General features: G+C 35.2%; 2 protein-coding genes across 2 annotated transcripts; one reads left to right on the forward strand and one right to left on the reverse strand.

Annotated features, from left to right (window-relative positions):
• Positions 1-8,909: 8,909 nt before the first annotated feature.
• Positions 8,910-10,160, reverse strand: LOC113109354 (BTB/POZ domain-containing protein KCTD12-like). The gene has a single exon (XM_026272971.1). The coding sequence runs from the start codon at positions 10,158-10,160 to the stop codon at positions 9,300-9,302; it is 861 nt and encodes a 286-aa protein (XP_026128756.1). The 3' UTR covers positions 8,910-9,299.
• A 3,593-nt stretch (positions 10,161-13,753) lies between these two features.
• LOC113109355 (cis-aconitate decarboxylase-like) lies at positions 13,754-16,664 on the forward strand (the record flags this gene model as incomplete). The annotated part of the gene is made up of 4 exons (XM_026272972.1): positions 13,754-13,921; positions 14,019-14,108; positions 14,253-14,452; positions 15,296-16,664. Coding segments are annotated over 4 exons (1,428 nt in total), but the record flags the coding sequence as incomplete, so codon positions are not given.
• Between the last annotated feature and the right edge of the window lie 397 nt (positions 16,665-17,061).

Consider the following 17,061-nt stretch of genomic DNA (forward strand, 5'->3'; position numbering starts at 1 on the left):
TTTACTTGCTATATAATATATTGTAGTTTTCTTGAATTTTGTGTCAATCAAAGTAAATAAAATAAGTCTCAAATTCGGTGTGTACTGTGTGTTCACAGAAGTTATTGACAAAACGTAATTTGATGACACCCAGAAACATTCTCAAATAAAAAAATCATACATAAATATTTAATGCATGATTAAATAGCAAAATAAATAACTAATACTAAAATAACACTGGACTAATTAAGCTATTCTAAACTGTTTCTATAGGATCCACATATTTTACATGTTAAACTAAAGCTACCTTTTTGAACAAGTAGCTATCTAACAAAGTATGGATATATGATATTTTTATTGATTTTATATGATATTAATTAGCCTTGACATAAGTAGATTTTGTTTATTTATCAATGCAAATTTACTGCAACTGCTGCTATGCAAATTGAATGGGATGTGGATAATAAATAAAAACAATTTATTATATTAAATTTATATTAGTTATATTAATTCATTAATTGTGTATTTATTTCTATGAATTATTAATGTTATTCTGCATTTATATAAATAAGGCTAATATATATATATATATATATATATATATATATATATATATATATATATATATATATATATATATATACTGTATATATATGTATATATTATATAAGGCTATTATAAATAAATTCTATTATTATTATTATTTGTGAGTTGTACACTATTCATACATTGGATTCTTTTATTTCTTACAGTTTTTCTTTCACTTTTGTAAAGTGAAAAGTTAATACACATTGTATTTGATTGTTTTGATTTAGATCAGTGAATAACTGCTATTGAAATATAATAGGGTATCACTGTTTATTACTGATTTTAAAGGTTACTGAACTCTTGAAATGATTTGGATATACAGTTCAAACAACACAAGATTAGCCCCTCTGTATTAATCGTGGCCCCTCTTGTGCCCCCCAGTTGAAAAAATCCTAAAATCGAAATTTAAATTTTGTCATTAATCACTTATGCCCATGTTATTCCAAAACTGTAAAATCTTTGTTCAATCTTTAGGGTGGAGTATTCCTTTAAGACAATGGTTTGTATTATGGTTTTATTTTATTTTGTATTTAATTATGAAAATAAGGCATTATGTAATTAAATATGCATTGATTTGCATCCATTCCCAGGACAGAAGCTACTGTAGGCTCAGTTATAGGGCATTTTGGATATCTCTTTTTATCACCCCATAAGAAAATACTTCCAACAGCCAGAAAAAAACACTGTATTTTTAGGAATAAAATGTTAAACAAATCCGGTATGATGATATATTAACAAGCCAGTCTGTAAAAACTGTCAGAATATAGATCGGAATAAAACTTTAAAGTATGGTGTATGTACTGTAAGTGCTTCTGAAGAGAAGATTTCCAGCTCGGTGCAGTAGAAAAAAAGAAACATTTAGCCTTTACAGATGTGTCATTGAATCTAGACATAAATCGAGAAAGTGTTATAAATAATAAATAAATGTAAATGTGTATTTTGGATGTTTTCGTCCCACTAATCTAACACAAGAAATAAGATTATCGTAGCAAAATCTCAAAATTTATACTTACATGAAAATTTTTTGATTTTGCTTGGAGTGTCTTGCCTTAAAAATTCAACCCGGCTCAACAAGATGATATCAAATGGATATTGATTATAAAAGTGGGTTGGCATACATTCGGTCCTTTCTTATCTCAAACCTGGGCTATAAATGATTCTGCTGAAGCGAATCCAAATATGCAGCCATACTGTAGCTTCAGAAGCTATGCAGTTTGACTTTGCGATAGGATTTCTGTTGAGGAATTTTTACTCATCTCTGCATTAACATCTTCCATATAACGTATGAAGAGTGTTTTGAATACTCACCGTGGTACTGCAGGAAATCAATTTACCTGTTTTTTTTTTATCTTTATACAGTATATATATATATATATTTATATATGGTTATAGGCTACTGTGTTTATGAAGTATATAGCACCAAAGATGGCAACACTCTTGCTGTTTTACCATATTTTATCAAATTTAATAGGGACTTGTACAAAGTGATTTGTATTTCTGGAGCAAGCCAACCAGGAAATCACAGTCCAGGTCACTGCTGTGAAATATTTCACGCTTCAAAGATAGATTGTGCTAGCATAAAACAGCTGAACTTTTTTTTTCTTTTTCTTTTTTATGGAAGCAATCTCTTCAGATATGAAGCTGAAGCTGTGTCCTCTTAATAACATGAGAAGGTAGAAGCAGACATCTGGTGATAGTATAATAATGAACAGATGTGTGTGTTTGCACCAAGATCACGTTGCCTGTGCGTCTGCACATATTATAGTGCTTATTATCCAATGAGTAACCCATGAGAAAACATTCACTACTGTTGAAAAGTTTGAGGGACTTCATCTGTTATATGATTTTGAAAGAAGCCTCTTATGCGTAACAATGATGGATTTATTTGATCATTAAAAATTAATTTAAAAAATAAATTATTGTTAATTATTTTATATTTAATATATTAATATGTAATTTATTACTGTGATAGCAAAGCTGATTTTACAGCAGTCATTACTCCAGTCTTTAGTGTCACATGATCCTTTAGAAATCATAGTAATATGCTGATTTGGTGCTCAAGAAATATTTCTTTTTAATACCAATATTGAAAACAGTGCATATTTAACATGGTAACTGTGATACTTTTTTTTTTTTTTTTTTTGTGATATAGGATTCTTTGCTGAGTCGAATATTATAATTATCAGCATTTATTTGTAATCTAATTAATCCTTTCTGATTAAAATTATTAATTTATAAAGAAAGAAAAAAAATCTGTCCACTAACTTTTGAATAGTGGTATAGATTTTTTTTTTATATATATATGTATCTATTTGAGAGAGTTTAACTTGTAATTCATGTGATACAAGTGCAAAAAAGGAAAATAATATATGGGAATTTAATTACCTATAGCTTTTTAGTGTCTATAATTATTTCAAATAAAAATGATTTCTAACACAACATTTTCCCTTAAGACATTCTTGTCTATGAAGACAGACCATCTGTTGCGTGATTTCTCCTGCATGTCTGTTAAATACTTGGCCATATTGACTCTTGCACTGTGGATAGGCAATTGTCAGAGGTTCTTTCCATCAGGAGCAGAACACACTGCAACCTTACACTCCAAAGACACAACATAATATGAATGTAACCATGTGTTTATGCAAAGCACAGACTCTGAGTCATATTGTTCATGCAGACCTTCATATGTCACCTGTTTCTTCAGAAAAATATTCATTGGATTAAGCAGGGCTTGGGGCCAACAGACTCAATTTGCCTATTAATGTATTAGGCCAAACAGCCTCCAAGTGTTTTGCATAACACCTGTGTGAAGTGTTTATTGTAAAGAGTTGATTAAAGATGAGACTAGGGTCATGCCAGCCCAGTGGTTTTTAGAAGAAGATGTCAATGTGGAAGTAAAGCAGGTCCCTAATGTCCTTCTATAAAGAAACCTACATTTTAGTTAGCCACTAAACTAGTTGGCAAGAGCCTTTGTCAAATGATCTTAAAGGCCATTGTCTCATATTGATTGGGATGTTCATTTCTTATGCATTGTCAGATTTTTAGGTGAATGTATGTGAGTATATGATACAAACCATCAGTTTCATAATAATCTATTTTTTATTTTCTCATTATGGTTTTCTTTTGATTTAACTTATTTTGAGCTCATTTCAATGAGAAAACAATGAAGTTGCATTATATTTCATCATTGCAAAGGCTTTTGCAGATTTAGCATGACCCACTCACATTTTAACACAATCCTAGTATGACATAATAAGTGTCATGTTATTTCATTTCTGTTTTATTGAGTTATGTAAAATGATTAACAATTTAAGACAACATGATGTGGCTCGATGTTTAACCATTGTAAAATGTCATGTAAAGGACACATTCATTTGTGTCTAGTACAAATGGAAATACAGGAAGAACATTTATTTGTGTGTGAAAGTTTTTCAGAAAGCTAGTGAGCACTATTTTGAAATTACTAGCCTTGACAACTACAGTCAGTTTAAATAAGTGAAAGCAATTGTGAGACTGCCGTCTAGAAGCAGAAAACTCATTTATGTTTAATTGTTGGACTTGGAATCTTTCATCTGCATGCTAATTAAATATTAATGTTTAATTTTATAATACACAGAGTTTTTTTCATGACACAGGTTAATTATGTTATACCATTTGTGAAAGAATATTTTAATTAATTATTCAAAGGAATGTGTCTCATCTACCAGTTTGATACATAGTCAGTTTCCTTTTTTTTTTTCTTGTAAACATTTGTAGAATCGTTTGTGTGACAAAACAATAAGCTTTCTAATTTTTAAGAACATTTTAGGCCTGTATCATTTGTTCTCAGTGAAAAGATGCTGTCTTTCTGTCAAGACTACAGTACACAATGCACAGACACATTGTAGTGGCATCACTGAAAAGAAATGGTGTGAAATACCACACCTCTGCATGCGATTTCTACATGCCATTTAAAATGTGAATCCCTCTCAATCTGTAAATCAGTCACAGCTGAATAATATAGAAGTATATTAACCACTGGATTACTAATTCTTAGATACATGTGTCTGACATTATTTGCATGAGATAACTGAATAACTTCTTGTAATGTTTACAAACAAAGAGCTGCTTTCTTCAGTTCATTTAAATGTTATCAGATCAGACTTTTACAAGTAGTTTGAACTGAAACGTGTGTTGGCAGTGTGTGTATACAACCACCCTATAATGATAAAAATCCACCCAGTGAATTTCCCCTTTCTTATATCAAACTAGAGACCTGCACCCATTTAAAGATGTTTCCAACTATATTCTGTGTTGTAGGACTAGGATAAACTTAATAATTAAAAAATAAATTTACAGCTCAACAACTCAAATTACTGATGAATCACTAAAATCGAGTCTATTAAAAGAACAACATGATAAAGCGATTTTCATGCCACGTAAATGGGTGTTTTCATGCCACCTTGAATAAGTGTTCAAGGTGATGAACTGCTAAATCATCTAAAATGTCTGATCTCATGGGAATGCATGCCATGGTTGTTAGGAAATGAACGTGTCAGTACTTTATTTCAAAATGCTTTCAAAAATGTCAAAAATCCCATTCCCTCCCAGGGTAATGAGTCTATAATAAATCATTCTGCATTTGCTGCCCCTAAACTGATCTGGATTTTTTTTTAAAAATGGTTATAAACTATAATTGTATATGTATGGTATAAGTTAATTCCCTTAAGAAAAAAATGTATACATCAAGCAAATACTGCAAGCAAATAGCAATAGATTAAAAATGCAGAGTGTTTGTAGATTTTCTGTCTGCATGAAGAATGTTATGAGTCTAGGTTTTTAAACATATAAAATCTCAGCTGTAGGCAATGATGCCACTGTACTTTCACAGGTAAAATGTAAATGCCTCATAGGCAGACTGTTAACACCAGCTCAGGGAATGCTGAACATACTCTCAAATTAAATTCAGGTTCTTGAGTGGCATGTGATGGTAACCCCATTAGCCCTTAATGTACACATATAAGTTGGACAGCAGATTAAGAATGATTGAGCATGTGTGTATTAAGTACATTGCATAAATGCTGTATGTTTTGGTCACAAGGAATATTACACATTAAAGTTAAGAGTGTAAAAACTAATTCATTTTCAAATATATGAAATTTTCACTTCAATTAGCACTCTCTTTGTGAAACAACTGAGCTGTGGAATGAGCGCACAGACCATTAATAAATTTCCCAGCTGAGAGTACTGGTTATTTTTAGCCAACAATTGAATTTGAACAACCACTTTTTTTTGGTCTGAAGTCAGACTTCTGGTATATTTAGTTATGCAATGCTTTGATCTGATTTTCTCAGAAAAGAAAGGTTTTCATGGAGAACAAGAGTATGCTGTAAGCTGGAACAGCATGGGGATAGAGGTCTCTGCATTTTCAAAGACAGAAATGGTCATCTGTCTGCTGCAATGCATGAATCGTGGAGTCGTGGGCCTAGTGGTTAGAGAGTATGACTCCTAACCCTAAGGTTGTGGGTTTGAGTCTCGGGCTGGCAATACCACGATAGGTGGCCTTGAGCAAAGCACCAAATCCCCAACTGCTCCCCGTGGCGCCGCAGCATAAATGGCTGCCCACTGCTCCTGGTGTGTGTTCACGGTTTGTGTGTGCGCACTTTGGATTGGTTAAATGCAGAGCAAGAATTCTGAGTATGGATCACCATACTGGGCTGTATGTCACATCGCTTCCACTTATTCTGAGTTGATGCATAACAAGTGAATACAACATCTGCTTTATCCCTAGATATTTCAACTATCAACCTCATCTATAAAGCATCTCCAGAATTTCAGGTTTTTATGTAACCTGTCTACTAGGGGTGTAACGGTACCTGTATTTGTACCGGACCGTTTCGGTACAGGGCTTTCGGTACAGGGCTTTCTGAATGCAATATTTTGTGTGCGGAACATATACATTTTCGTGTTTCCAAACGAACATATTAAGTGGCAGAAGTCTCCGCGTTCAGCGCAAATCCCGCCCTGAAGCTGATTCTAAGGCTGGCGACACACTGGCTGCGTGGCGTGAGCGTGGTGTTTCTGCTGCACGTCAGTTGCGTGATGGCTGCTTCGCGTTTTCTGTGTCTTTACACACCAGAATCGTGCCTGACGCGGCGCTGGCGCGCTGCTGCTACTGTACTGACATAGAGGGAGACCGCCGACAGACTAGGATCTTGTCTTCACGACAACAATATCTATACTTCATGTTGAGCATAAATATAAAGCCTACTGATAAAGGACACAGTCAACTTTGGAAAAGTTATATATATATATTTTTAAATATGAGCAGGCCTACAAGCTGGGATTGGTAATGATGCACTGTAATCATGGTTATTTATTTATATTTTTCATTATATTTTATTATATGATATTGGTTTTAGACTGAAAGTATTTTATTTAGTGGAGAACTTTGCAGCAGTATTTTATTTCTTATTCTTTTTTATTTTATATACATTTTATTTAAAAGTATTTTAAAAAAGTGTAAACAAATTGTTTAAAAAAAGTTTATTGTAATAAACAACCTGCAGTTTAATGTTTCCATTTCTTTCCCGTACTGTACCGAAAATGAACTGAACCGTGACTTTAAAACGGAGGTACGTACCAAACAGTGATTTTTGCGTACCGTTACACCCCTACTAGACCTGGGCCTCACAACCACTGCACTTTCCTTGTTCAAGTCTCACCTCACAAGCAATTCTTAAGGTTTCCAAATCACGTCAACCAATGGCGTGCCTTATGGTTCAGTTCTTGGTCCCCTTCTGTTTACATGCATGACCTCACATGGCTTCTACTATCCCTCCAATGCAGACATTACACAACGGTTCCTGTTGTTTTAGTTTTAAAAAATAGCTGTTATTCTGCTTGATATTGCAAATTGGTATTTATTATATAAACTTATTTTCAGAACTCTAAAAACACGGGTTTGTGGTGCAAACAGTTTAACCATTTCAATTACCGGTACTTTGTTATTCTTCTAGTTATTTAACTAAAGTGGCTAATTAATCAGAAGTATTACACATTCACAGAAAATAGCTGACTTCTACATGTGTAATAACTGTCAAACCTGCAATTTTCAAAAACGTAATCCCATTAATATATTATGAAAAATTTGAATCAATATATTGTTGAATGCAATTGCAACTGAGGTCCTTCACTGAGTGTAAACAGAAAGACACGTTCTGTAACCCTATAACCTTGCAGCTGGATCTTTTCATTATACACTCGAAATGATAATGCCACCTATATTTGTGCACAGCTGCGCCATCTGCATTTCAACAACATTTGTGTCACAAAAAAACGGAAAAGGGAATTATTGTATTCATTAGTACTGGCAATGATCCATGATCGGCCACTGAAATAATCTGGCTGACCCCCAAACCTCTTGAGAGCACAGTTAATAATACTGCATCCATCCAAAAAGCAATCTTGAGGACCGATTTGTTAATCCGTTATTTCTTTAATTAATGTTCTCCCTCAATCTCTATCATTGTTTGATGGTTTAGATAAAAGTTATACTAGAAATGTTTCATGTTGTTAAAATAATTTGATAATTTATCCTATGTAAATTCAAACATGCATTTTTCCAGTGATCCAATTTAATTATATTTCTATATATATATATATATATATATATATATATATATATATATGTGTGTGTGTGTGCGCTTACAAAGCATGAGGCTGCATTTGCACGAAACAGAAGAGTAAATCTGGGTTATTCAGCAGATGGTTACATATGTTCTTGTTTAGCCCTCCAGCCTTTAGAGCTTCACAAAACACACTGCAAACAAATAAAATTGAGGCTGACACTGAAAGATTATGACAGATTACAATTTATTGAATGATCAGCTTTTAAACAGACAACAGATAGAAAATGCTTACAATGCTGGAAAAAAGAGAGATCTCACTTGTAATACAGACATAGAAACAGTAAACCTAAGAGGACAGAAAAAAAATCCCACTCTTCCCCCAAACAAAAAATGTGCAAAATTCAATACAATACAGTTGTATGCAGTAAAAAGAATAGTCTCATTTTAAAAAAGAATTTAAATTCTGAGAGGTTACACTCCATTTTCTCAATCTGTGCTGAACTTTAAAGTGGTCAAAAAAGTGCAATGAATCAACTATAGGGTAACTTTGGCACCACTTTAATTTTACTAAAGATATTAAGGCAGCAATTAAACTTTTCGGTTTTAGTTGATTATTCACAGTGAAAAGATGAAACTGAACTTGGAAGGAAAAGCGTAAGTGAGATCTATATGAACACAAAGGATGCTGAATGACACAGTATTTCCAAAATGTTACCTAATGTGTCAGTAACAGACTTTATATTTCCTCCAAGTCGAATCGTCCGTTAAATCATTGATCCGTGAAGAAAACTATTTATTAAAATGCATGCAAATACAAAACACATCTGGGACTTTTTACAAACAGGCCCTCAAATCTAAATATGACTTTATCTGCAAACAAACCGAAGCTATGAAGAGAAGTGCAATGATAGCTAGTTAATCTGCGTGTGTTAATACTAGTAATACATGTAGTAGGCTATTTAAAAAGTCTCGGAGTAAACAGCCAATTTTATTAGGCACACAACTAGAAATTTATGAATAAGAATAACTTCAATAGGCTACACCTCTCCAGCACGGATGAAACTTTACTCTTGTAGTGGAATGCCTATATACTGTACACGCTTAAATGCGACACATTTTGGCTTATTCTCGACAGAAAACATACTCTGTGTAGCTTGTCCAGGTTTTGTCCTCGTTTGGGTCGTTGCTAGAGTAAGCGCACGTGCCAGTGGAGCTGCACGCGACCATATGGAAGCCAAACTCTGACAGTTTGTCAAACGCCTGCTCGAGAAAATTGTATTTCAGATAATAGCGCGATGTGTACCTCTCCGGAGGACGGTCCGGGTCTCTGCTCTCGTTCAAAGTGTCTCCAAACACCTCCTTAGCCAAAGAGGTCTTCCCGCACACCGTGATCCTCGCGACTCGCCTGAATTTGGCGTCTGTCTGAATGTCTCTTCCGATTGTGTATGAGCCCCGGTAACCGACTGTGATGTAGCCCGACTTTTTGGACTCGAGGGAGGGCGAGTGAGTGGTGACAGCGACGGACACTGTGCGCGAGGCGTCGGGTCCCAGAAGCGGAGGCGCGCTCGGTTCCTCCGAGTCACTCTGGCAGATCTCATCGGTGATGGAGTTGTCTTTACTCATATTGGGACTCAAGAGCTTGGACAGGTCCCGCAGCTGAAAAAACTCAGCCTCCCGCTGTAATCTGCTCTTCTCTGGAAAATAGTCAGGCAAAACCAGATTTAAATCCCGTAGGTAGTCTAAAATGTATCGGAAAAGAAAGCCGTCCCTGTCCAGAAAGAAGCGACCTTTGCTGTCCCGTGCCAGCTCTGTCGGTGTTTTCCTACTAAACATGTCCCACAGAAGAGAATCCGGTACGGCTATTAAAGTCGTGTGCCGTGTCACATACACTTGTCCTCCCACATTTAGTTCAATAATGTCAGAAAACGGGGAGACGGAATCCGCGCCGTTTGATATTCCACACTCGGGATCCGCCAAAGCCATCACGTCTGTTGATAAGCCTGTCACTCGCGACTGTGTGCAACGGGCTTCATAAAGACTCTAGATAAGGGCAGATTTTTGTTTAAATAGGTTGTGGGAGGGGAGAGAAGACGGATGATGTTAACGCTTTAGTGGCAAAATTGGACCAACTGGTGTCGTGCCTCCTGCTGTCAGTGCTTCTTAGATGCTACTCTGACTCTTATCTGATGTTTCTTGAAAACTCATAATGTTTAAGGATAAATTACACTTAAATGTAGATAATAAATGGGAAAATGCAAAGACATATGGGTAAAGGAATCTTCTTCACCACAAACCGAGGATACAAATTGTCTTAGAAATTAGTGTCAACATTTTCTCCCATGCGCTCCACATGACAAAGGAGAATAGCGACATCTAGTGGTGTAAAGTTGGAATACAATTTGGCTTTTGTCTTCACAAGTGCAGCCTAACAGTAAAACAAAACAAAACTTAGCTTTTTTTAGTTTTTGTCTGGTATTTTTCCTCAAAAAGACTATTCTATCATCGGACCATTCAATATGTTAAACAATAGTAGGCCTACAATCCACTGAACACATACTTCTCTTCTCTCCCTCAAAAGCTCAATTTCATTCCCATCAAAAATTAAATGTGGCGATACCCTGACTACAGTCTATATGTGGAGTCAGCCATTTTGTTTTCATTGGTTTATCAAAACTATTAAATCTAACCTTTTAATAAATCAAATTAAACATGCACTGAGCAAAAAAAAAAAAAAAACACATTGTTTCAATATGTCATAATCTAATCTACCTTTATGCTAGGATATTACCAAGGCCTTTAAAATCCTGATCTGAAATCATGTTAAAAAAAAAAGAAAGCAGGTTTTTTAATTTAAGAAAGTACAACTAAGGATAAATTATATATCAGGCTTGGGCTGGAGCTAAAGGCTCTGATTGCATCTGTACACCAGAAGGGGCTAAGGCCCAGGGTGGAATTGAAGGTTGTGCCAGGATCTGTCCACTAGTAGGGGCTAAGACAGTACAACATGTTCCTGGTTCAACTTCCTTGTTGGTCCTGGAACAACATTCCAATTCACCAATCAGAATTGAGGGATAACTTTTCAGGAAATATCTGTTTTAGGCTTATGATCAGGGTAAGGTGGTTCTACACCTTTTTTAATCAGCTGTCATTTCACACTGATTTTAGTAATAAATTATGGTTATTGTTAGGTTTAGGGGTAGGAATTGGGTTTAGTCTATATTTTTGGACAGTAATATTGATCCAGGATCAACAAAAGATGTTGATCCAGGAACATGTCTTACTTTGCAAAATCACGGCGACCCTAAGACACAATATAATTAACTCAAGCATCAAAAATAAACTCAAACAACACATTTATCCATGTGTGAACAGCAAACCTGATGACACACGGGTCAGAATCTCAGGATGATATGAACAAGAGCACAAGTGATTATGTGTTTTGGAAAATGAATCCTGGTAGTGGGAGACAAAGAGGAATTGGAGGGGAAAATAAAAAATGGGGGGATGGGGCAAAGAATGGGTGAAGGGGCATATGAGAAAATGGTTTTCTTTTACTGTAGATCTCCCCTCAGATTAGAAATATTATTGTTTTGTTGCATGGCATGTGTTTTGCGAGAGTTCCTGATTTTTGGCTTTAAAATGAGATCAAAGCGTCCTTACAAAGCACTCTGGCTGACCAAGTTCTTCTGCATGGACTGATCACGAGGGAAGTTGGCCCACAGGCTCATTTAGGTTTCAATACTTACACATACAATATAATAACAGTACATGGCAACAGTACTTCAGATGAGAGAACTTTCATTATTCTATGTAGTGAAATACTGTAGCACATGTTGTACACCTTCAAACTCATTACTGTTGAACTGATTTTTAGCCAAGTCCCTATGTAAATGGTAAATGGAGTCCCTATGTACTCTATTTTTAGCAGAACTGACTGTCTAGGCAAGGCAGAGAAGTCTTTTGTCAGAAGACTAAGAAACCACTATAACAAATAAGGATCAAACCAAACAAAAGTTTGGCAGAGGATGCTGAATGAAGGAATTTATTGATTTATTTACAGTAACTGACAGTATTCCATTGTTTGGTCTTAGAATTTTTCTCTTCTAATATTTTTCATCTGTAAGATCTCTGTACAGTAGTGTAGTGGAAGTAAACTTTTGTTAAAGTTTATTGCTGAATTTTACAGCATCTGCACCCTTCTATTTATGTTGTATACTGTAACAGACATTACCTAACAAAAGAGTTTCTATTTCCCAAAAGGAGGTTTTAGAAACAGTGTTTTGAACGGATCTCACTAGTGTTCTCTAGGCAGTGAAGTAGTGTGTGTATTTGACAGGTTTGTGAATCACCTGAGGCCAAAGTTTGAGTCTGACAAAAGAGAATATGTTTTTGACTAAACTATTTTTTTGACTAAAATATTTTTTATATTGATTTTGACCAGGAAGTTTGAAGTTTGCACAAGTTTGTGTGAAGTCTTGAGATTGCGTTTATAGTTGTGAGAAATGGTGAATTATTTCATGAATTGTGTGTTAGCAGTCAAGAAAGACTATAAAAGCATCAGGAAAACTGACTTTAAACTTTAAACTGTTCTATAAAACACCTGTAAGACACTCAAATAATAAATCCAACACTTAGAATCTTTAAAACTTAGAATCTTTAAAACCACAGGAAAGTCTATAATTTAATACTCTATGAAAATACATTAAACAATATTATAGTCTTATCTTTCTTTCAGTTTACAAGGGTCACGCTCTTGTGACATTTTGAGGAACCAGTGACTGACAGAAGACAGACTCTTGACTATTGCAAAAGAAATTCCAGATTTCACAAATGCTGGAGATGCACACTTTTAGTGTTCATAGAAGTTCATGAAATATGATGTCATATCATAATATCATGTGATTTGAAAATGGACCTGTTTTCAGTTTCATTCAATTCACTCTGATTTCGTGAAATGATTTTCATTTTGTGTAAAATAAAAAAATAAAAAAATAAAATGTTAAATATATATTATTTAAAATATTTTCCAATGTGTGAATGTGTAATACCATTTCTAAATAAAAGCAGTAATAATTATAATTATAATTGTTATTATTTATTTTTTGGTTTTACATTTTATGCATATTTTTTATGAATAATATTTTGTTGAAATATATTGTAAAATCTAAACATACAGTATTATTGAAAATTAGCCATGTTCTTGAGAATAATGTGAACTTTAATGCCATGAGGTTGTTTCAAATTGTGAAACAATGCTTCACACTGTTGTGGTTAAGTAACTTTGGAAAGTCAGTGGTTGGCAAGCCAGTTTTGCTTATAGGAACATAGTATATAAGGCGAACGGCACCACGTTGAACTCACAGTAGGATTCAGACCTCACACAATGATCAGAAAGGTACTTCTAATCATTTATTTCTTGTAGTATTTCTTTGCAGATAAATCAATGTAATTCATCCAGCTATTCTCTACACATATATTTCTTCTTTTGCTACTTTTAAAATTATAATGCATCCAAAATTTATTTGTGCTATTGACAGACTATGCAAAATATTATAATTCAATAATAATAATTATTTTCTCAGGGAGTTACTGAGAGTTTTGGGGCAGCAGTGTCCTGTCTGAGCACATCTCATCTGTCAGATGAAGTGATAAGGAGGAGTAAGCGAATGATACTGGACACGCTGGGAGTGGGATTGCTTGGAACCAGCACCCCAGTCTTTAACACAGTACTTCAGTTCAGCCAAGTAAGAATAGTGTTTACAATGGAGGAATATTATTCAGTTGTCCTTTTTTAATGTATCTCATGTTTTATGTACATTTCTTTGATCATTTATAAATCAGAGGCAGCAAGCGCTAGAAAACAGCAAGGTCTGGGGCAGACCAGGATTATCTCTTCCACCTCACTATGCTGCCTTTGTTAATGGAGTTGCGGTAGGTCATTTTAAATAATCACGTTCAGATACTCTGGTAAATACATATACTTGTGATAAAAACAATTGTTTACTTATTTCTCTTTTTAAGGCATGAATGTATTCTCTCAGACTGATAATGGGATGTGTTTCTGTGATCTTTTAGGTGCACTCTATGGACTTTGATGACACCTGGCATCCAGCCACTCACCCCTCCGGCGCTGTGTTGCCGGCTCTCCTAGCACTGGCTGAAACTTTACCTGTTAAACCCTCCGGCCTGGAGCTGTTGCTGGCTTTCAATGTAGGCATAGAGGTTCAGGGGAGACTCCTGAGGTTTTCTAAAGAGGCACACAACATTCCCAAAAGGTAAAGCTAAAGTGTACATTTATGTACTATTTAAATGAAATATAGCAAGTCAAATAAAACCAAATAAAATAACTGTCCCTAATTTTAAAGCCTGTGATTTTGAATTTAAAAAGGAGAAGTATGTACACTCAATTTAAGTACCTGGGGATGAAAGTGAAACTTTGTATGTTCTGATGTATGTTTGACATTTCAAAGTAATCAGAGGCATTGCATTTTTCATTTTTATATGTAAAGCTGAATTTTCAACATCATTACTCCAGTCTTCAGTGTCACCGATCCTTCAGAAATCATTCTAATAGGCTCATTTGCTGCTCAGTAAACGTTCATTATTATTATTATCAATGTTAAAAAAGTGACACTTTTTGGTATTCTTTCATGAATAAGATCAGTGTTTATTTCAAACAGAAATCTTTTATAATAATGTAAAATGTCTTTATGATCACTTAAAACTAAAAAGTATTAAATTATTGAAAAATTGTACTAACTCTAAATATTTGAACATCAGTGTGCATTTCTGACAGTTGGAATGTACATAAACTAAGCAAGGCATAACTAACTGATGACAAGCTGTTGAATTATTAGAAAAATAATGCACACTGAGGTGGTGATGTTTTTAACAGTTGGAATGAACATGTTCATTTAAGTATATTTAATGAAATATTTTAATGGCTGTAAGCCTATATTCATAAAATTAGGGCAGAACAAATTTCTAAATTGTTAAAAGCTCTACTGGAAACTGATTTTAATGCAAAAAAAAAGGCTGTCCTCACCTTCACCATTTAATAAATAAAGACAATTTCATATATTATATATATTTATTTTTAATCCATGTGTCCCTCTCAGGTTCCACCCGCCTGCAGTTGTTGGGATTATGGGCAGCGCAGCTGCTACCGCTAAACTTTTGGGTCTCCCGTCAGCCCACAGCATAGCAGCTCTAGCGATAGCCTGCTCATCTGCTGGAGCGCCCATGGCAAACGCTGCGACTCAAACCAAACCTCTCCACATGGGCAATGCTGCCCGGGGGGGTCTGGAGGCCTCCCAACTCGCTCTCCTCGGCCTGGAGGGTAACACACAGATTCTGGATCTGGAATCAGGCTTCGGGGCCTTCTATCCAGATTATGTCCCTCACCCACTGGCTGAGGTCACCCCTAATTCTCATTACAGGTGGGTGTTAGAAGACCAGAACATTGCACAGAAGCGCTTTCCCGCCCACCTCGGGATGCACTGGGTGGCGGATGCAGCAATAGAAGCGAGGGCGAAATTTTTGGACAAATTTCCAAATGCAGATCTCAGTCAAATCAAGAAGATCACTCTCAGAGTTCCCTCATCCAGATATGTAAACTGCCCTCTTCCGCAAAGCGAGCACCAGGCCAGACACTCTTTCCAGTTCAACTGCTGTACTGCACTGCTGGATGGAGAGGTCACCGTCGACTCCTTCAGCGAAAGCCAGATAAACAGGAGTGCCCTAAAGGAGATGCTTCTGAAAGTACATTTGGAAAATCCACAAGACAATCACTCGAGCTTTGAAAAAATGTATTGCGAAATTGCAGTGGAGACAACTCAGGGGGAAACGTTCTCTGCGCGCTGCAACACTTTTTATGGTCACTGGAGGAAACCACTTAGTCATGAGGATCTGGTGAGGAAGTTCAGGGCTAACGCTTCAACTGTGCTGACCTCTGATGTTGTGGAGGGTATTATTTACACTGTAGACCGTCTGGACACAAATCAAGACTGTTCAATGCTTTGGTCATACATGCACTTTAACAAGCACGTGATGCACAGAAATGAGCGCCGCTACTCAGCTTTGGCCTGAATTATTGTGTAAAGTGGCATCATAAAAATAAAAAAAATAAAAACACCTGGCTACGTGTTCTGTGCTAGACTAACTGACACTTGTCATGGCACTTGTATACTGTTGTTGATCTCTTGTTGCTCCGACTGCTTCTGTTGTACTCATTTGTAAGTCGCTTTGGATAAAAGTGTATGGTAAATGATTAAATGAAAATTTATGCTAATATATCATAATAAGTATAATAATAAGTATCATATTGAAACTTGTCATTACTTTGTTCCTTATTCTCACGTTCGTAGATTTGTACCACGTATAGTTCTGAAATATTTCCTACCAACTTTTGGATGGTAAAAATGGTAAATATAAATTCTGATGAGGTTGTGTTGTGACTTAAATCTAAAATCTGCATTTAATATTACAACTGAATCATGTACTCACCAAAACCAACTCTCATTTGGTGATTAGGAAGTATTTATTTTGGATCTTGTCTATATATTTGACAAGCATTTTTCAGTGTATTCTGGCTACCTTACAGTATTTCTGCAATGTCAGAATTTTTTTTTTAAATACACAGCATTAAGTAATAATGTTTTTTCATCAGATGCAGTTTTTCCAAGAAAGTGAAGAGTAAGTTCCTTTCACTTAAACTGAAAGTGGAGGGAGACAATAGTTTTGTACATTTTCACGTTTCTGAATGGAAGGTTTCACATCATTTTTTTTACATTGTTTTTACATCACTATGTTTTCTGTTCTGTTTCTGTTTTTTTTTCTATTCCATGTTGAAATTATCTTTGTTGTATTTGTTGTTTATCTAATA

This window comes from Carassius auratus, chromosome 9 (genome assembly GCF_003368295.1).
Source record: "Carassius auratus strain Wakin chromosome 9, ASM336829v1, whole genome shotgun sequence".
NCBI lineage: Eukaryota > Metazoa > Chordata > Actinopteri > Cypriniformes > Cyprinidae > Carassius > Carassius auratus.

Bases quoted from the DNA above. Each gene is read 5' to 3' on its own strand.
- LOC113109354 (XM_026272971.1), bottom strand. From the start codon at position 10,160: ATGGCTTTGGCGGATCCCGAGTGTGGAATATCAAACGGCGCGGATTCC.